At 48.4% G+C, this 21296-nt stretch overlaps 1 protein-coding gene across 4 annotated transcripts in view; it reads left to right on the top strand.

Annotated features, from left to right (window-relative positions):
• LOC130189744 (protein sidekick-1-like) overlaps window positions 1–21296 on the top strand; it is a 242497-nt gene that overhangs the window by 114200 nt on the left and 107001 nt on the right. For all 4 annotated transcript variants that reach the window (XM_056408677.1, XM_056408673.1, XM_056408675.1 and 1 more), the window contains one exon: window positions 16701–16834. In XM_056408677.1, the coding sequence (XP_056264652.1) occupies window positions 16701–16834 (134 nt within the window). The remainder of the gene's footprint in view (window positions 1–16700; window positions 16835–21296) is intronic.

Here is a 21296-nt window from a genome sequence, read left to right on the forward strand (position 1 = left end):
AAGTCTGATGTTTCCCGACACACGCGTGAGAATGATCCACAGTCTCTGTCATACGGCGTATTGATAATCCAATGCTATCGGATCGGTACCCGAACCCCCAGAGGTCATCAGCGGGACGACTAAAGTGTTTTTTCTTCATGTGCGATACTCTGAATTCACGATGGGGAATAATAATAACTCTCTCAGCGAACATTCTTGGTTCGACTACTTTGTTTTCCACGTCTTCTTTCATGATCTCGATCAAGGAAACTGGACTTCCTGGATCACATTCGTCTCCCTGGTACCTGAAGCGCCTCATGAACCAGCCACTTGCATTCTTTGAAGGTCATTTGCTATATTCTTATATTCTCTCATGTCCTTTTTGCCTTTTTTTCCTCACATTCCTGTCCAAACATCTCGTTAGTTGCTTTTTGCCGAGCTAGCTGTGTGTGTGTGTGTGTGTGTGTGTGTGTGTGTGTGTGTGTGTGTGGTGAGCATCTGTACACACATGCATCATTTACTCCGTTGAGATTACTAATCATCTCTCGACACTCTTAATCAACCATGAAAGTAACGCTCCGACCCTTCCACTTGATCTTTACGTCGTCTCCTCCTCCTCCTCCTCCTCCTCCTCCTCCTCCTCCTCCTCCTACGTACATTTCGTCTGCTTTCGTTTTCATAAATTGGCCACGGGCGACTTATTCCACCGCCGCGCTATTATTCATGAATTTTGCAGTAAGAAAATAATTTTTTTTTAAAGGAAATCATACGACTTGTTTAATCCTTGATGCTCTCCCACTGTACGGCGCGTGTTGCGCGGGGAGACGGCGAACAAGGGGTCCCTTTAATTGCATTGCGTTGCCCGGGTAATATTATTCATTGTCAAGGTGGAGAGGGAGAGGATTGCATTATGAAGACGGCACTTTAGGGCCCCGCTGTCGGACTATGAATATTCATCGCCGGTTCTGCCAAAAGCAATTTGTTGTCGCTTTGTTTAAAACTTGATGTGGCTTCCAAGTCTGTCGGCTATCAGAAGAACCACACACACACACACAGGTGTGTCCCGCCAGGTAAAAAAACCCGACGTTTTTAAGTCGCTTACGCGGCGGAATCGGGTGGATTATTTTAAAGTCGATCGCATTATTATTTCTCGCAGTCAGATATTTTGTTGTCGGCTGAGATAACGGCCTCGACGTCGGTCGGATGTCTCGGGGTGAAGTCGAGACTCGTCTGTCCTTGACTCGCCCGAGTGTGTGTGTGTGTGTGTGTGTGTGTGTGTGCGTGTGTGTGTGTGTGTGTGTCCCTTCTTCTCCCGGCCGCATCTCTCCACGAAGGTGAAAATAAAACATATATATTTTTTTAAAGTGGAAAAGTAGAAAAGACGTTATCTCTGAGGCTGCACTTAATGACTCCCAGATGACAGGGGCTCACTCTGCTCCGCTCACTCAAGGGAGGGAGACGAGCAGCGGGGGAGGAGGAGGAGGAGGAGGGGGGGGGGCCGTACCTGTCATCTCTCTCGCCTCGGCGGAGGACGACGTGTTCTGCTCTCACGGCTCGTCAAGAGGCATTCGCACGCATCGCGTTTTAAAATATATTTTTTTAGCCGCGCTAGAAATGTCGCTCCGCCCTTCAATTCAGTTTGTTTTGTGTGTCGCCCAATATCACAAATTACAAATGGGCCTCAGAGGGCTTTACAGTCTGCACACATGCGACATCCATGACCTTTGACCTCACTTCGGATCAGGAGAAACTCCAAAGAAATAGGGGGGGAAAAAATGCTTTCAGGGGGGAAAAAGGGAGGAGGATCCCTCTCCAGGATGGACAGAAGAACAGACGTCATGTGACCAGAGTTACATGAACACATGCAACGAGTACGACAGGGTGTGTGAATAATGGGTGTCGGCATGGACCCCGATCCAGAGACAGAAGGAGAACACTGAAATATGAAGGTGCCATAGAAGAACCGAAAATGGTTCTTCAGACTGACACCATAGAAGAAGAACCATTTCTGGTTCCACAAAGAACCTTTCAAACCAGGGTTCTTTAGAGAACCATATCCTTATCGAGTTCTTCAAAGAACCTATATATGTGTCTCAAAGAACCGTAACAAATTGTTTCTTAAGGAACCATTTCTGGTTCTACAAAGAACCTTTCAAACCAGGGTTCTTCAAAGAACCATTTCCTTTAATATTTATTCAAAGAACCTATATATGTGTCTCAAAGAACTTTAAAAAAATGTTTCTTTAAGGAACCATTTCTGGTTCTTTAGTTTATATATATATATATATATAAGATGTCAGAGAATAGAATCAAAGAGAAAAGAACACTGTCTTTTATTTGGAGAGAACCATGACGCTCACTTCCAGGTTTGGTGTTACTTTTGAGCTGTGGAATGTGACGATAGAAGAAGAAGATAATATACATAACTATATGTCGTTTCCATCTGCTCCAGTGCTCCGAGAAGATAAGAAGACGTGTCGTCACGGTGCAGACACACACAAAAACACATGCAAATGGCTGTTCATAAGCACGGGCGGTGGTTTCGTTGAACATCGAGCTCTAACTTTGTTACACAAACTAATTAGTTAACTCTCTAAATTCTCGTGTTGGTATTTTCCTAAGTGTGTGTGTGTGTGTGTGTGTGCGCCAGCCTGCAGGATCTGGGTTTGGTGATTCTCTCTGCCAGAGAGCAGCTGCTTCTGTCTGAACTGATCACTCACAGAGAGAGAAGTGTGTGTAAGTGTGACTGTGTGTGTGTGCGTGTGTGTGTGTGTGTGTGTGGCACACGCCGATGATGATGATGATGGTGATGATGATGATTCATTCTCTGGATATGAATCTTTCACAAAGGTGCTCTTTTGTCTCCGCGTCTGATCCACTGCTCCCCCTCTTCATCCACCTCCCTTCTTCTTCTTCTTCTTCTTCTTCTTCTTCTTCTTCTTCTTCTTCTTCTCCTCTCTCCTCGTGACTCGCTCCCTCTCTCCCGCATCATCCCCGGAATCATTACGCCCCCATTAAAGTGTGAACCAACACACTTCCACCTGCCAGCTCGTGTGTGTGCGAGCGTGTCCTCCGTCTAAAGTCGTTAACGCTTCTAAAGACAGAGAGACCTCTTGTAATTATCCACTAATCACACTTTTAATTACCTGCCACACACACATCCATCACACGGACCACAGTGTACGCACACGCACACACAAAGGACCGCCTGCACACATCTCTCACCGGGAGGAGTTCTTAACCTATCGACCGGCGAGTGGGGGAGGGAGGGAGAGAGAGAGACACGGGGAGGAAGGGATGGATGGAAGGAGGGATGGAAGACCCCGGGAAACAAGCGAATAAGCAAATGCCTTCTCTCGGGAGATTAGGTCATTCCCAAAAGAACGGCTTGTGACCGTAGCCTGGACACAGGAGGCGGACTTAGTCGTCGGGACGTCCCCCAACGGGCCTCGAGTTCCTCCTTCTGGCCGTAAAAACAAAAGATTTCTGTGATATTTGACAGATATTAGGTAGAGACTCGTTATTTGCGAGGGAGCTGTCAATCACAAGATAGCCACGCCCCTAAACCACCCAGACTCCACCGTTCATTTCACTCCAAACTAGAATGGGCACTCGGTAGAGCGCATACCTTCGCATATCACAAGATTGGGCATTGAATTATGAACATTTTGGCATTAGTTGCATGCCAATTGGACAAACATGTATCGTGCTATGGTAAAAAAAGAGTTTGACCTTTCCATAACCTTGACCTTGACCTTTGACCCGATTGATCCCAAAATCTAATCAAATGGTCCCCAGATAATAACCAATCATCCCACCAAATTTCATGCCATTCAAGAACATTTTGACCTGTTCATGACCTTTGACCTTGACCTTTGACCCGATCGATCCCAAAATCTAGTCAACTGGTCCCCGGATAATAAACAATCATCCCACCAAATTTCATGCGATTCGGTTCAATACTTTTGAGTTCTGCGAAAGATTTTGACCTGTTCATGACCTTTGACCTTTGACCCGATCGATCCCAAAATCTAATCAACTGGTCCCCGGATAATAAACAATCATCCCACCAAATTTCATGCGATTCGGTTCAATACTTTTTGAGTTCTGCGAAAGATTTTGACCTGTTCATGACCTTTGACCTTTGACCCGATCGATCCCAAAATCTAATCAAATGGTCCCCGGATAATAAACAATCATCCCACCAAATTTCATGCGATTCGGTTCAATACTTTTTGAGTTTTGTGAATAACACGCATACAAATAAATAAATAAATACACGGCGATCAAAACATAACCTTCCGGCATTTTCAATGCGAAGGTAATGAACGTCATGCTGATTTGAAGAAGACTTGAAAGTGGCAATCGAGACCGTAAGCTCACGTTTGTACCGTCGACTCGGGGTAATGACTCGGGGGGGGGGGGTTGCTGGTTCAAGCCCCGCCCGAATCCATGTGTCCTTGAGCAAGGCACTTGGAGAAGAAATGTCTCCCTGTAGCTGTGTCTACGCTGGATGAATGTAAAGCGTCAGCTAAGTGTGATGTAATACGCTTTTTTTTCTCATACACTTTTTGAAGGAAAATGAAACTTTACGGCTTCACGTTTTAGAACTGGAGGGTGGGAGGGGGGGGGGGTAGTTAGTTGTCGTTTCCTCCGCTGTCTTCTCTCTCTGCACTAAACCGTCGAGCCACCTTTGGGGTCGTCGTTTGTCAATTTTTTAAGAAGAGTCGCCGGCCGGCGGCCAGGAAAAACAACAACAAGTGTGTTTGTCATCCTCCCCCAGGATATCCAGATGGAGCGGTTAATATCAGAGGCTCACGCCGCCGCGCTCCAGATCACCGGAGCACGATCAATAAGCAGAAGGTCACGAGTTTCTTTTGCTCTCGCCAGATAAATAAAAGACGGACTTCCTGCTCCGGGGAAATGACCGTCTGGCTTCCTGTGCTTCTCGCCTCTCTGTCGTGTGTTCACGTGGGAGTTAAAGAGTGTCGAGGAATAAATGTGTTCCTCGGTGCTTAAGGCCGGTGACCCAACGTCCAGGGTTGAAACGCGGCGCTCTCCATCCTTATTGACGAAAAACAAAACAAGAAAAACGCCACGACCGAGACGCACGCACAACGACGTCTACGTCACGCGCTCCGAGAGCGTGTTGATGCAGAGCAGACGGCGCACTGCGCCCGTTTAGCGGTAGGAGGGCGCCACGCTCGCCGACCCCTCGATACTCACAACAACAACAACAACGACAACGAGAACGTGATCAACAAAAACATGATCGACCCGTGAGTGTGTGTGTGAATGTGTGAATGCAGATCAATAGAAGAGGGACACTGGGTGCTTCTCACCAAACTGCACACACACACACACACACCAGGTCTCAAGTATCTGTCCATCGCAGAGAGAACAGGTTACTGTGTGTGTGTGTGTTTGTGTGTTTGTTACAAAACAATGTAGATTAAGATGTTTTCACCTGTAGGCGTAATGCATTTTTTCTCTCCCCGCCACAGTATTGATTACCCATCGCCGCGGTGACAAGCGTATCAGTTCCAAAGCCTTGTTTGACAGGGGCTGCTGGGAGATAACAACGGCGCCGCGTGGCGCCCGTTCACTGACCTTTACACCCGGCGGGAGCAATGCGTCTCCATTCGGGGAGCAACATGTGTTCATTCATCAGCGGCGCGACCCTGTGTGCACACACACATATTCATAAACACTCCATGTGGCGGTTATCGATCACATAGTGTGTGTGAAATAGCTCGACAGTGAAGAGTTCTCCTCAGACCTGAAGCAGCAGGGGAAACAATAACGTAACAGCGGCGCTGCGTCTCAGATTTAAGAATATGCAACTTTTTAATTGGGGTAAGTAATTTGTCACCCGTGACAGATTATACTCTTTCATTTATATTAATTAAATGATATCATAGAAGATGGCGCGGCTGTGTCCAGACGCCGTCGAGGTAGCTCCGCGGAGATTGTGCGCTCTTTTAGTTTTTGTGTTTATTTTTAATGTTTTCTTTGCCACAAACACATCGGCACTAACAGCATACGACCACAGCACACTTTTGGACATAAACTTTTGCGCAAAACAAGGGTTTTTGTCCACTTTTTCCATCGATCCAGCGTGGCGGCAGAGATCGTCTGAGCGAACCACATCAACAACAGTGGAGCCGCTACTACGGGAGGACGAAAACATCGAGGAAGCGGAGCGGAATTCGGAACAGACTGAGAGTTCAAGCCCACCGCCCACCTCTGCCCAGCATCCTTCTTGCTAACGTCCAGTCTCTGGAAAATAAGATGGATGATGTTAGGGCAAGGATCAGATTCCAACGGGACATGAGGACTGTAATATCTTTTGTCTGGCGGAAACATGGCTGACCCGCTGGTGCGGATCGAGTCATATGCCCAACCGAGTCCTTCTCTGTTTTCCGTGCAGACAGAACGGAAGAGTCTGGTAAATCTAAGGGTGGAGGGTTTGCTTCATAACTAACAACATGTGGTGCGACCCCAAGAACATTAAGACTCTTTCGTTCCTGCTCGCCGAACCTGGAACATCTGGCGATCTCATGCCGTCCATTCTACCTTCCCGGGAGTTCAGCTCGGTCATCACCACAGCCGTCTACATACCACCACAAGCGGACACCGGCGTAGCACTATCGGACCTACATGATGTGTTATGTCGGCATCAGAACAAGTATCCCGCGGCTGTGGTGGTGGCTGGGGACTTTAATAGGGCTAACCTAAAAAGTCATGCCGAACTTTCACCAGCACATTACGTGTGCTACCAGAGGAAAGAACGTTGGACCACTGCTATCGCCATTCAAGAGAGGCTACAAGGCTGTCTCTCTCCTCCGTTCGAAAATCAGACCATGCCGCCATTTTTCTGCTTCCGGTACCGCAAAGATCGCGGAAGCGGTAGTGACGAGGAACGTGAGCGGTGGTCTGACCAATCAGAGGCTGAGCTACAGGGCGCTCTGCGTGTCGCCGACTGGGACATGATCCAATCCAGTTCCAGTGGCGTCAGCGAAGTTTTGGAAGTAGCAATGAGCCTCATAGCAACGCTTAACGGACACCATCGTCCCCACGGTAAAAGTTAGGGTCTTTCCTAACCAAAAGCCGTGGGTTGATAGATCCATCCGTGAAGCTGTGAACGCCCGTACTGCTGCCTATAACTCCGGTCTTGTATCCGGCAACATGGACGAGTACAAGGCAGCGGTCTATGGACTGAGGAGGCGGTGAAGGAAGCCAAAGGAGGTACCGAGACAGAGTGGAATCACAGATGGAGCAGCGCGACACCAGGCGCCTATGGCAGGGGCTACGGACTATCACAGACTACCAGAGCAGACCCGCGCTATGGTGAGTGCCGCGCATCCCTAGCGGACGACCTGAACTCATTTTATGCACGGTTTGAGGCTAGCAACAACAGCGCTAGCTCGGCTAACAACAACACCGTTAAGCGTGGCCGAGGTGAGTTCTACCGCTGGGGATGAACACACACTCTCTGTGACCGAGCACAGTGTGAGGAGGGCTCTGTTGAGGGTGAACACCAGGAAAGCTGCAGGTCCAGATGGCATATCTGGGCGAGTACTGAAGACCTGTGCTAACCAGCTAGCTCCAGTGTTCACCACAATATTCAACCTCTCCCTGGCTGAGTCCGTGGTCCCGCCTGCTTCAAGAGATCCACTATTGTCCCTGTGCCCAAGAATGCTTCTCCAGCATGTATGAATGACTACCGACCGGTGGCCCTCACCTCGGTGGTCATGAAATGCTGAGAGGCTGATAAAGGACTACATCTGCGCCTTCCTCCCTTCCTCCATGGACCCGCTGCAGTTTGCTTATCGCCCAAACAGATCCACGGATGATGCTGTCTCCCAGGTACTGCACCACACTCTCTCATCTGGACAGCCAGAGGGTGCTATGTGAGACTGCTGTTCATTGATTATAGTTCAGCTTTCAACACCATAGTCCCCTCCAGACTGGCCGGCAAGCTGATTGAGCTGGGACTGAACACCCCCGTGTGCTTGGATCCTGGACTTCCTGACCGCCAGGCCACAGGTGGTCAGGGTGGGCAGACACACCTCAAATCCTCACCCTGAACACAGGATCCCCCAGGTTGCGTCCTCAGCCCCTACTGTACTCCCTGTACACACATGACTGTGTGGCCAGGTTCAGCTCAACACCATCATCAAGTTTGCGGATGACACAGTGGTGGTGGGCCTGATCTCCGACAACGGCGAGAAGGCCTACCTGGAGGAAGTTGCTGATCTGTCACTCTGGTGCCAGGACAACAGCCTCATCATGAATGTCACCAAAACTAAGGAGCTGATTGTGGACTTTAGGAGGGTACAACAACAGAGGACGTACTCACCACTGGGGATTAACGGGACTACTGTGGAGAGGGTGAGCGGGTATAAATACCTGGGAGTCCACATCACCGAGGATCTGACATGGTCATAGCTCACAGACACTCTGGTGAGAAAGGCAAGGCAGCGCCTCTACCACCTCAGGCAGCTGAGGAAATTTAAAGTTTCCCAGAGGATCCTTCAGTCCTTCTACTCTGGAGCTGTAGAGGCGTCCTGACAGGAAGCATCACAGCCTGGTTTGGCAACTGCTCCGCTCAGGACAGGAAGGCTCTGCAGAGAGTCGTGTGTTCGGCTGAACGCACCATTGATACTACACTCCCCACCCTGCAGGACTTGTACACCTCGAGGTGCAGAACCAGAGCCGGCAGGATCATGAAGGACCCTCACCACACCAACAACAGACTGTTTCAGCTGCTGCGGTCAGGCAGGCGCCTCCGTAGTCACGCTGCAAGAACAGAGAGACTGAGACGGAGTTTCTTTCCTCAGGCCATCAGGACTGTGAACTCCGACCTCACCAGGACCCCCACATAGACCCACACAACTGCCCCTCTTAGGCACACACACACACACACACACACACACACACACACACACACACTTACTGTAAATATTGTGTTGTTTTTTATTGTAAATAGTGTGTACTTGTTGCCCTTGCACATTCCTGCTGAGCTTTGCCACTTTCATTTCACTGCACACCCTGTGTGTGTATGTGACAAATAAAACATCTTGAATCTTGAATCTCTTGAATATACACGTAATTACTCTGGTTGTATGACATACACATTGTTCCCAATGCTCTATGAAACGGAACTTTTTTTCAAAATATTGCATTATTCTGAATTCGATACGGGTCGATTTCCCTCTCGAGTCTTTTCGGGGTTATGGCGGCGTTCTTTGGACACGCCTCTGTTTTATTTCTTCTCCGGAGAAATCAGTCGGGGGACCGAAAGAGGAGCGCGTTCGTCAAAGTACGCACGGCCGCATCAAACGGGAACATTAGTGTCGTGTTCATTTACGACGTCGAAGGAATATCGTCTTTCTGAGGATGAGAGCGAAAGAAAACGGGTCGTGCATGAAAACAAAGTCGAGGACCAGAAATGAACTAAATCGGCACGTTAGCACTCCCGGATGATTTTCTCTCGATCGATAATTTGGTTTCATTGAATTCCCGGAAGCCTGAACGAGTTCATGAAGCTGCTCCTCAGATTCAGAGTTCGGCCGTGAAAGCGTAAAACGCGGAAATACCGTTTTTTTGTCGCGTGAACCGGAATTAGAAAAACGACGGCTTCTTTCCCCCCCCCCCCCCCCCCCCCCCGAGTGTGAAGATCAGCGTCTCTCCGTTCAGCTGGTTTCTCTTCGCCGAGCAGCTGGCTAGAGACGGCGAGAGGAGACGCCGCCGCTAGCCGTGTGGTTAATTGGAGGCCGACGTAATTAGTGCTAATTAGGATAATAGCCATTCGTCTGGAGATCCGTCCACCTAATGGGACGACAACAGTCACTCAGCTGCGCACACACACACACACACACACACACACACACACACACACAGAGGCACATTGTGTCGCCATTCATCCCGCCGCCTTGTTAAAGGAAGCCGGTCTCGCGGCGTGCATTTAATTGATATTCGTGAACCATGAAAAAAGCAAAGCGTTCCCCCCCCCCCCTTCCACCCCCCACGTGACAACCGGCAGACGTAAAGCAGAGGCGGAAAAGGGAGGTGAGTCACGGCGTGGCTGAGCAAACAGAGAGGGGGAGGGGCAGAACGTGTTTGCCCTGCGTCGGGCCTCATCCCTCTCTCCTCTCCTCCCTTCCTGCCTCCACATCACCCTTGCCCTGCTTTTGCTCTCCTCTCCTCGGCCGCCGCCTCCCCCTCTTCTCTCAGCCTCCCCCGGGTACAAACCAGCGGACATCAAACAAACGTGGTCTGTCCAGCGTGCTCGACTATGTGTGCACTTCCTGTGTGCGTCTGTGTGTGTGTGTGTGCGTGTGTGTGCTCGACGGAGGACGTATTGGCAGTGGCGGCTGGCCAAGCCGCTGTGAGAGAGCACACAGAAGAAGAAGAAGAAGAAAAAGAAGTAGAAGAAGAAGTCTCTCCCGCTCTGCGTCCGTGTGACCGTTTGAAGGAGAGAGAGAGACCGTGATGGAGGGAGAGAGACCGTGATGGAGGGAGAGAGACCGTGATGGAGGGAGGGAGACCGTGATGGAGGGAGGGAGACCGTGATGGAGGGAGGGAGACCGTGATGGAGGAAGAGAGACCGTGATGGAGGGAGAGAGACCGTGATGGAGGGAGAGAGACCGTGATGGAGGGAGAGAGGCCGTGATGGAGGGAGAGAGACCGTGATGGAGGGAGGGAGACCGTGATGGAGGGAGGGAGACCGTGATGGAGGAAGAGAGACCGTGATGGAGGGAGAGAGACCGTGATGGAGGGAGGGAGACCGTGATGGAGGAAGAGAGACCGTGATGGAGGGAGAGAGACCGTGATGGAGGGAGAGAGACCGTGATGGAGGGAGAGAGACCGTGATGGAGGGAGGGAGACCGTGATGGAGGGAGAGAGACCGTGATGGAGGGAGAGAGACCGTGATGGAGGGAGGGAGACCGTGATGGAGGAGAGAGACCGTGATGGAGGGAGAGAGACCGTGATGGAGGAAGAGAGACCGTGATGGAGGGAGGGAGACCGTGAGGGAGACCGTGATGGAGGGAGAGAGACCGTGATGGAGGGAGGGAGACCGTGATGGAGGGAGAGAGACCGTGATGGAGGGAGAGAGACCGTGATGGAGGGAGAGAGACCGTGATGGAGGGAGAGAGACCGTGATGGAGGAGAGACCGTGATGGAGGGAGGGAGACCGTGATGGAGGGAGAGAGGCCGTGATGGAGGGAGAGAGACCGTGATGGAGGGAGGGAGACCGTGATGGAGGGAGGGAGACCGTGATGGAGGGAGAGAGCCGTGATGGAGGGAGGAGACCGTGATGGAGGAAGAGAGACCGTGATGGAGGAGAGACCGTGATGGAGGGAGGAGACCGTGATGGAGGAGAGAGACCGTGATGGAGGGAGGAGACCGTGATGGAGGGAGAGAGACCGTGATGGAGGGAGGAGACCGTGATGGAGGGAGGAGACCGTGATGGAGGAGAGAGGCCGTGATGGAGAGAGAGACCGTGATGGAGGAGAGGAGAGACCGTGATGGAGGGAGGAGACCGTGATGGAGGGAGAGAGCCGTGATGGAGGGAGAGAGACCGTGATGGAGGGAGAGACCGTGATGGAGGGAGGGAGACCGTGATGGAGAGAGGGAGACCGTGATGGAGGAAGAGAGACCGTGATGGAGAGAGGGAGACCGGGATGGAGAGAGGGAGACCGTGATGGAGGGAGAGAGACCGTGATGGAGGGAGGGAGACCGTGATGGAGGGAGAGAGACCGTGATGGAGGGAGAGAGACCGTGATGGAGGGAGGGAGACCGTGATGGAGGAAGAGAGACCGTGATGGAGGGAGAGAGACCGTGATGGAGGCGTTCCACTCTGGTCCTTTTTTAAAAATGTTTCCCGTAAAAAAGGAGTAACTTGAATGTAGATATAAATGCCATCTTTTTACTGCTTTTACTTGTCATTCTGCCCCAGGTGCATGCTGGGTACTCCAGCCATAAACACTCAAAGACGGCACCAAAAAAAGAAGAAAAAAAACCATGATTTGATTTTTGTGGTCATGCTAATTATTACAATTGTCCACAAACGTCTCATAGGGCGTAGAAAGGGATGAACTGCAACTTTCCTGATTAGCGGAGGCAGTAATTCTCGTTGATTTTTATTATTCCACGTAATAGGAATAGTAATTCCCGACGGGCGACTTGCACATTAAACCTCACAGAGTCCGGCGAGATCACAAGATGTTTATATTGTTCATTTTATGTGTGTCTAAATTCAAATATTAATAAGCCACCAATGAATTTCCATCCACATTAAGGGGCTGGAAATCAATAAAATCAAGAGAAAAAAAGAAGAGAAAATGAATAAACACCACTTCTCGTAATGAGGATGAGTCGCCCCGGTAACGCTGACGCGGCAGTTATCGCCGTCGGGCTTTTGTTTGCAGTCGTGCAAGACAAAAGTAAAAGGAGCCAAAACGAAAGACGACATCATCACACAACATGTTGATGAAGACGGTCCGGAGGCTTCAGCTTCAGAGCAACTCATTATGGGATGGAAGGCACCGCACCTCGGGCTGGCATTCTGAGAACAGGGACGCTTCGACCGCTTGAATACCTCAAAATCCTTCGACACACACACACACACACACACACACACACACACACACAGTGTCACACGGCGTACGTTAACTATCAATCCGTCCAACAGAGAGTGTGTTCATGCGCCCACGGACTCAAACACAAACATCCGGTCCAGACGGCTGCAAGGAGCGGTGAATGCTCCCGACTGTGCAGTGTAACGTGTGTGTGTGTGTGTGTATGGGGGGGATGAAGCTGTCTGGCCTTGGTTTACAGTGGAGTATTCCTCCTCCTCCTCCTCCTCCTCCTGCTGCTGCATGTCAGACGCACTGAGCTTTGAGAAGGTGGCTCGCTGCCTATCGGAGAGAGAGAGAGGGCAGACGGGGCCGAGGTGGTTTGGCAGGAAAGAGACAGTCCAGGAAACCAAGACACACACACACACACACACACACTCAGATATGAAAACACTCTCATACAGGCACAGGCTCTCTCACTCATCCTCTGGCCTGCAACATGTTTGTGCTAATTAGCTCTTGGCACACGTGTGTGTGTGTGTGTCGGTGTGTGTGTGTGTGTGTGTGTGTGTGTGGTGCGGACACCCCAAGAGTGTTTATTAAATGAGTCTCGGGGCCAAACACTTCATGAAAGACCATTCTGGCTTGTTGCTTTGGGGGGGGGGGGGGGGGTAAGACAGGCCAGTTGTCATGGAGTCATGGGGGAGGATGGGGTGTGATGGAGAGACAACTAGAGAGAGAGAAATGCATGAAACCTAGAATGAAATGTGCATATGGTAATCTGAGGGAGAAGGGGATATAAGAGGAAGAGGCTAGGGTGAAGGACACAAGGAGAAGTGGGAATAGGATGTAGTTGATTACTGTGTTTTTAATTTCCTTCTTCTGCCTGGGGATACATACACACACACACACACACACACAGGCATTCAGAGCCATGCACTGTTTTACAATTGAGTTTTTTTTTCATTAAAAGAGCCGTGATTTTTTTTGCGTCCTATTTAATTAAATGTTGAACTAAAAGAGAGCAAAAAGTCGCATGTCGACTTTACGGTATATTAAATCTCAACTTGCCATATCCAGTCTGATATGAACACTTATTTAAACGGCTGTGTGTGTGTGTGTGTGTGTAACTCTGATGAGGACAATGTGTCTCTCATTTATTTCCGTTGTGTGCTTTTTGGGAGATATGAAGAGTTACATCGGAACGCGTTCGGTGAAATTAAGCGTCGGACCTCCCAATATGGAGCACATTTCAGCGACATCGTCCGGAGCCGCGAGCCGCCGCCTTCACGTAAACATGACATGTGACTCGTATGTAAACAAGGGGAAAACAACACAAACAAAGGGTTAACGTCTCTCCTCCCGGTGGAAGAAGTGAGGAGAGAGCAGGAGGAAAAAGGTTTGGCGAAAGCCTCCATCTCAGCCGGTTGAGTGGACACACACACACACACACACACACACACATGCAACATACACTCTACAAAAATAGACAGTGTTGGTGTTGGAGTCTCTGGCTCTCGTGGACGCTCCCCTGGGAAATCACACTGAATAAAATTAGACCTGAAGAATTCTGCGAGTGTGTGTGTGTGTGTGTGTGTGTGTGTGTGTGTGTGTGTGTGTGTGTGTGTGTGTGTGTGTGTGTGTGTGTGTGTGTGTGTGTGTGTGTGTGTGTGTGTGTGTGTGTGTGTGTGTGTGTGTGTGTGTGTGTGTGTGTGTGTGTGTGTGTTATCTCCTCTGCTGGATCGATACGTAGTTCAATCAGTCCTATCTTCATGCGCTGCACCGTGTTTAAAAGGGACTATCCGGCTCTGGTGTTCAACAGTAATCATCTCTAAGCCGCGGCGCTCACGACGTGGCGTACAGTCGTGAACTGTCTCATTAGATATGAATACAGAAGGAAATCCTTTCAAAATAAAAGACGTTAACGGTGCCAGTTAATACTGATGAAATACAAACTTAAAGTAAAGTAAAGTTAAATACATTTCTGGCAGGAATGTGTCTGAATAATGATAAACTGTGAATCCACTGACTCTCAATACACAAATGAAATCCCTTCAAAATAAAAGACAGTGAATACTGCTGAAATACAAACATGAAGTAAAGCTATATATATATTCATGGCAGACATGTATGTGTATGCATAATGATAAACAGTGAATCTGCTGTCTCTCCACTGATGGGGGGGGTCACAGTTTTTTCGCCGACGTCGTGACGGAGGTCGTCGCCGCCAAGGTCGGAGGCTCTGTGACCTCGTCTCCGTAGACCCGCCTCGTCGCCGATTATCGAGCGAGTGATTGATGAGCGCCGATCCGTGCTCTCTGAACTTCATGTTCACACACACACACACACACACACACACACACACGGGAAGCTCTCCAACGATCGTCCACCTTTTTTTATGGCCCGCATGCAAATGGGAGCGGGTCCAGCGAGTTGGAGGGGGGGTGAAGGACATGACTTGATGATGATGGAGCGTGACCGGGTGGGTGGTCCGTGTCCGGGCAGAGGGCTTCGGTCTTCTTGGGGACAACTGGCGGTCATCTTGACATGTAGGGGGGGGGGGGGGGGGGCGGATTGGACCACATGTCCGTGGAAACATCTTCCAGTTGGTCGGAGCCAGCTGCCTTGCGTGGGTTAATCCCGATTACACATCTGCACACATCTGCTCTGGATGTTTTACAGTGGGCAGGGGGGTGGGGGGGTGGGTGGGTCTCGAAGCGTGCGGTAGAAACCAGTTCAGTCCAGTCTGACGGTCCAGCTCGCGGTTCTGGTGTTGGGGCGCCGCCAGTTGGAACTCAACCCCGCCCCCCCTTTTGTCGTCCCGCTCGCTCTGCCCGGGGTTTTTCCTTTATTCATGACTCAGCGTATTGTCGCCGCGCGCGTTCTGGAGCCGACTCGCATTGGGATAAGCGGCACGCGCCGCAGTGGCTTCGTCTGGAGCGGAAGACACGCCCCCCAACGGGCGCTCTGCCAATCGACTCGCTGCCAATTCAGCGCTGCGAAAACAACGCTCATGGAAACACGATCTCACAAACGCAGACACACGGAGGTGTTTTGTTTAAAATCACATCGTTCCAGATCAGAGCACGCTCCTTTTTTCATTCATTCATTTATTTATTTGTGATAACCCCAAATCCCAAGTTTGTCTTGGAGCCCTTTAGCAACGTTAGCGCGGCCGGGGGCACAGACTCCGACTCCATAACGATACAGGACGATCATCTCTCTTCAAGATGCTTTATTCTCCTCTTTTTGGTCGTATTGATTTTCATCTCAGTGTCAGTTCTCAGGTTAGAATATTGGGAGATTTACATCCAGCGACAAGCTGAAAAACACTAAAACACATCAGCCCGCTCGCTGCCTGGCGGCATCTGTTCCCCGGCACACGAGTTCAAACACACCAACATCTGAGCGCCACGAATATATATATACAGGACTGTCTCAGAAAATTAGAATATTGTGATAAAGTTATTTATTTTCTGTAATGCAATTAAAAAAACAAAAATGTCATGCATTCTGGATTCATTACAAATCAACTGAAATATTGCAAGCCTTTTATTCTTTTAATATTTAATAATTTTTTAATTGCATTACAGAAAATAAAGAACTTTATCACAATATTCTAATTTTCTGAGACAGTCCTGTATATTTTATTTTACCATCCCGCTCTCCTCGCCCACGCAAGTCTCTCTCTCCGAAAAATCAACGCTTCCCATAATGCTCCGCTGGAAAAAGCGACAGCAACACAAAGTATGTTTGTAAGTGATGAGTGTGTGTGTGTGTGTGTGTGTGTGTGTGTGTGTGTGTGTGTGTGTGTGTGTGTGCGTGTGTGTGTGCTGTATTGATTGCTGCTGGTACGTGGGGGAAATGAGGATTGTTCAGTGTGAAGGACAGAAGACGAGGAGAGTGGCCGACACAATGAAAGACACACGACGAGGAGGAGGAGAGATGTGTCCCAGCTCTCTTCATCCTCCGCTCCGTTCTGATGAACGTCTTCATCGCCTCTTTATGAATAATAAATGATCCGTGCATCAAATACTCTCCTCCTCTTGTCTGAGGCGGAGCCACAAAGGAGGCACGCGATGCTTGTTTTTTAATTCCTTGTGTGTGTGTGTGTGTTTTTGTTCGTGACCCCTACAGTGCAATCACATTGGACAATCAGCTGGTCGTCTTGGCAACCACAGCAGCCGACGCCGGGCGCTACCACGTCGAGGCGGTGAACGAGAGGACGGGGGAGAACGTGACGAGCGCCGCCGTGTACCTGAGCGTCTCAGGTAGAACCATTCTTAAAGATCCTGTTTCATATCGAGAGTCTCGAGCAGGAAGTGGAACCAGGAACCACTTCTGGTTCCTCATGGAACCTTTCAAACCAGGGTGAAAGAGTTCTTCAAGGAACCTAGAAAGGTGTCTAGAACCTTTAAAAATGGTTCTTTAAGGCACCGTTTCTGGTTCCACAAACAACCCTTAAAACCAGGGTTCTTTAAATATCCGTTTCCTTGAAGAGTTCTTCAAAGAACCTATAAAGATATTTTAAAGAACCTCCACAAAATGGTTCTTTAAGGCACCATTTCTAGTTCCACAAAAAAGAAACTTTCTTTAAAGAATCATTTCCTTAAAGAGTTCTTCAAAGAACCTATAAAGATAGTTTAAAGAACCTCCACAAAATGGTTCTTTAAGGCACCATTTCTAGTTCCACATAGAACCTTTCAAACCAGGGTTCTTTAAAGAACCTATAAAGGTTTTTCAAAGAACCTTTAAAAAATGGTTCTTGAACCCTCCTGTCGCCTTAGGGTCATTTTGACCCGATTCAATGTTTCACCCTCTTGTTACCTTTATATTTACTAACATATTTTACCCTTTGGGTTCAATTTGACGCCAGCAATTAAAACCTCCAGAAAATTATTAGAATTAATATTGTTTTCCAAGTTTAAGTGTGAGGCACTTTCTGTTTGTTTGTTGACTACCGAAAGAACACCGACATTAAACATTGAATGGGGTCAAATTAATCCTAAGGCGACACGAGGGTGTAATATTGATTCGGGTCAAATTGACCCTAAGGCAACACAAGGGTTAAGGCACCGTTTCTGGTTCCACAAAGAACCCTTAAAACCAGGGTTCTTTAAATAACCATTTCCTTGAAGAGTTCTTCCAAGAACCTAGAAAGATATTTATAAAGAACCTCCACAAAATGGTTCTTTAAGGCACCATTTCTGGTTCCACAAAGAACCTTTTCCTTAAAGAGTTCTTCAAAGAACCTATGAAGGTTCCTCAAACTAAAGAACGGTCCTTCAGTAGGCGATGGTTCTTCGTAGAACCACAAAGCCTTTTAAAGAACCCTTTAAGAACCATTATTCCTCTGTGTGTAGTTGTCGGTGATCACAGACCCGTCCCCATCGCTTTATTTTAATTTTTCTGTTGAATAAAACGGTAAAGCGAGCGAGAAGGAGACAAGGAGAGAAGGAGGGAAGGAGAGAAGCCGCCTCACGGAGCCGATACCTTCTGTTATCGCCCGACCACTTCATGTCCTTCTCTCTCTGTATCGCTCCTCCTCGGAGGCCGGAGGAGGAGGAGTACGCTGCCTCACAGTCCTTCAGCCCGAGTGCTTTGCTATGGCTAAATGAGAGGAGGAGGAGGAGGAGGAGGAGGAGGAGGAGGAGGAGGAGGAGGGAGCACTCTGTCCCTTGTGGCTGTATAGAGTTTGAATTAGATTCTCTTTACAGGGTTGTATCCTTTGGCATCCTTTGTCGCACACACACACACACACACACACACACACACACACACCATCACATAAATATACGCACAGCACCTTGTTACAGCTGTCAGGGGGAGAGTACTCCCTTGGGTGCTTTTTTAGGAATTGTAAGGCTATAGTTAGGCTTCGCTGATCGGTTTTCGGTCATAAACGTCTATGTGTGTGTGTGTGTGTGTGTGTGTGTTTTATCCGGGTGTATTTTCCACAATAAAACATTTCCTGGGTAAATATCCGTTGCCATAAAGCAGCATGTTTGATTGGGTCTTTTGTTATTGAGATGGAAAGGTGGGCGAAGTAGAAATGCGGCGGGGAGAGGAAGACGAGGAGCGAGACGATAAGAAAAGAGAACAAGATAAACAACGGAAGATGTTCCTTCTCTCTTTATTTGAAGTCACTCCTCCACGTTAAACCTCAACCGCTGGTTGGCGCGTGGGTTTGTGGAAATGGAGATATCACACATCTCCATTTCCACACAGCTGAACATATCCTGCAACACGATAAGCCCCGCCTCCACAGGCATGGAGCCTATAAGATCACTCGTAAAGTGGTGACCGCCAACACAACAGAAATGTAAATCAACTCACTCAAAGTGTGTGTCTATTTTCATCTGCACCTCCTTTTTTCTCTCTCTTTTTCTTCCATTTCCTGTCCCACCTCCGTTTCCCTCCATCTCTTTTTTTCCGTTCCATTAAGCGGGATCTGAAGACGGAAGTTTCTGGCTGTCAGTCAAATGTTTCTACTTCCAAAAAGTGTTGTCTTTCTTTTCAGACGTGCGCCAGAACAAATGAGATCCCTCGTTCCTATTCTTACTCCCCCTTTTCTTTCTTCTTCTTCTCGCTTTGATTTGGAGCGCCGTGCTCAACAGAGAGGAACCGGTAGAAAGAGAGCGAGAGGAATAACGACGTCAGTCACAGACGCCGACCAACGGGCGCTGAGGGAGAAGCTCGGTAACTCCTGAGAGCAGCTTCTAGAACTCTTCTAGAACTCTTCTAGAACGCTTCTATAGAACTCTTCTAGAACTCTTCTATAGAACTCTTCTAGAACGCTTCTATAGAACTCTTCTATAGAACTCTTCTAGAACGCTTCTATAGAACTCTTCTAGAACTCTTCTATAGAACTCTTCTAAAACTCTTCTAGAACGCTTCTATAGAACTCTTCTAGAACTATTCTAGAACTCTTCTAGAACTCTTCTATAGAACTCTTCTCGAACTCTTCTAGAACTCTTCTATAGAACTCTTCTAGAACTCTTCTATAGAACTCTTCTAGAACTCTTCTATAGAACTCTTCTATAGAACTATTCTAGAACTCTTCTATAGAACTCTTCTCGAACTCTTATAGAACTCTTCTATAGAACTCTTCAAGAACTCTTCTAGAACTCTTCTATAGAACTCTTCTAGAACTCTTCTATAGAACTCTTCTATAGAACTCTTCTATATAACTCTTCTAGAACCCTTCTATAGAACTCTTCTAGAACTGGACATCCGTCTGTGTGACCCGCTCACCTGACAGACCCATCATCTTCTTCTTCTTCTTCTTCTTCTTCTTCTGCTCATTCTTCTTCTCCTCCATTCTTATTCTCCTTCCTCTTATTCTCCTTCTTTTTCTTGTTTCTTCTTCTGCTCATTCTTCTTTTTCTCCTGGTCCTCCTTCTCCTCCTTCTTCGTCTTCTTCTCCTCCTCCTCCTTCTTCGTCTTCTTCTTCTTGTTTCTTCTTCTGCTCATTCTTCTTCATATTTTTCTTGTTTCTTCTTCTTCTCCTCCATTCTTCTCCTTCCTCTTATTCTCCTTCTTTTTCTTGTTTCTTCTTTTTCTTCTCCTCATTCTTCTTCTTCTCCTTCCCCTTTCTTCCTCTTCTGCTCCTCCTTCTTCGTCTTCTTCTTCTTTTGTTTTTTAAAGCTACATATGGTGTCACAGAGGATGTTTTCACACTGCATACTGAATGTGACACATTTGAAAAGAGAGGATGAATCGCCGTATGCACGCCGTCTGAATATCAAGTAAATCAACACTACGGGGAAAAAAACCTTCGACGCGACCGCTCCGGGGGGGCGGAGTCCATCGAGTCAACGTGGTGTGTTCAGGTGTCTGTTTTTGGAATGGCCGCGGGGGTATTTCTGTTAGTGGCAGGAGATGAGGATCCCAATTAATTAAGCTTCACGCATACCTGCTATCATCTCTCCTTCCTTGTCTCTCTTCGACACACACTCACACACACACACACGCACACACCCACACACACACACACACACACACACACACACACACACAGCAGCCAGTGTCCCTCTCGTCCTGTGTGCTTCTCTTCAGTTCACAGCGCTGCAGGTCTTTGTAGATCCGTACATCAGACCATTAGAGCCGCAGAACATCCCCGAAGAGGAGAGCCACTGGAGGGAGAGAAGTCTCACACACACACACATGAAAGCACACGGACACACACACACACACACACACACGCCCAGGAACACTCTGCATATCTCGACATCATCAAAGACATGTGCAGACAAAACGTCTTGAGCGCTTCAGTCGGCCCGAGATAAAGAAGTTAAGATGCATGGAGCTCAGAGAGGAGGGCATGCTGGGTAGGACAGACGAGCAGAAGAGAGGAGATTTTGACTAACTCTCTCTCTCTATATATATATTATATATACATGTATATTTATATACATGTGTATATATGCTCATATAATTACTGTAGCACTTGAAATGCTATCTCAGCTCAATAGTTGATCAGCTGCCTTTATCTTTCCTTTAGAGGAGACAGTGCGCGTGTTAATGATTGCTGAGCTGAGAATATCACGCGCTCCCAAAGAAGCGAGCGCTTCCTTCTTTCTTTTTTTAATTTTTTTAAATGAGCACTCCAGCACTTTAGCGTTTCTCTTACACCAAGTTTGGGAACTCGCGAGACAGATTCTGTCATTTTGAATCGGCCCGAGGCGTAAAAGTCCCTAAATGCAATTGATTACATTTGTGTCACATTCAGAC

Source organism: Pseudoliparis swirei, chromosome 24 (assembly GCF_029220125.1).
Source record: "Pseudoliparis swirei isolate HS2019 ecotype Mariana Trench chromosome 24, NWPU_hadal_v1, whole genome shotgun sequence".
Taxonomy (NCBI): domain Eukaryota; kingdom Metazoa; phylum Chordata; class Actinopteri; order Perciformes; family Liparidae; genus Pseudoliparis; species Pseudoliparis swirei.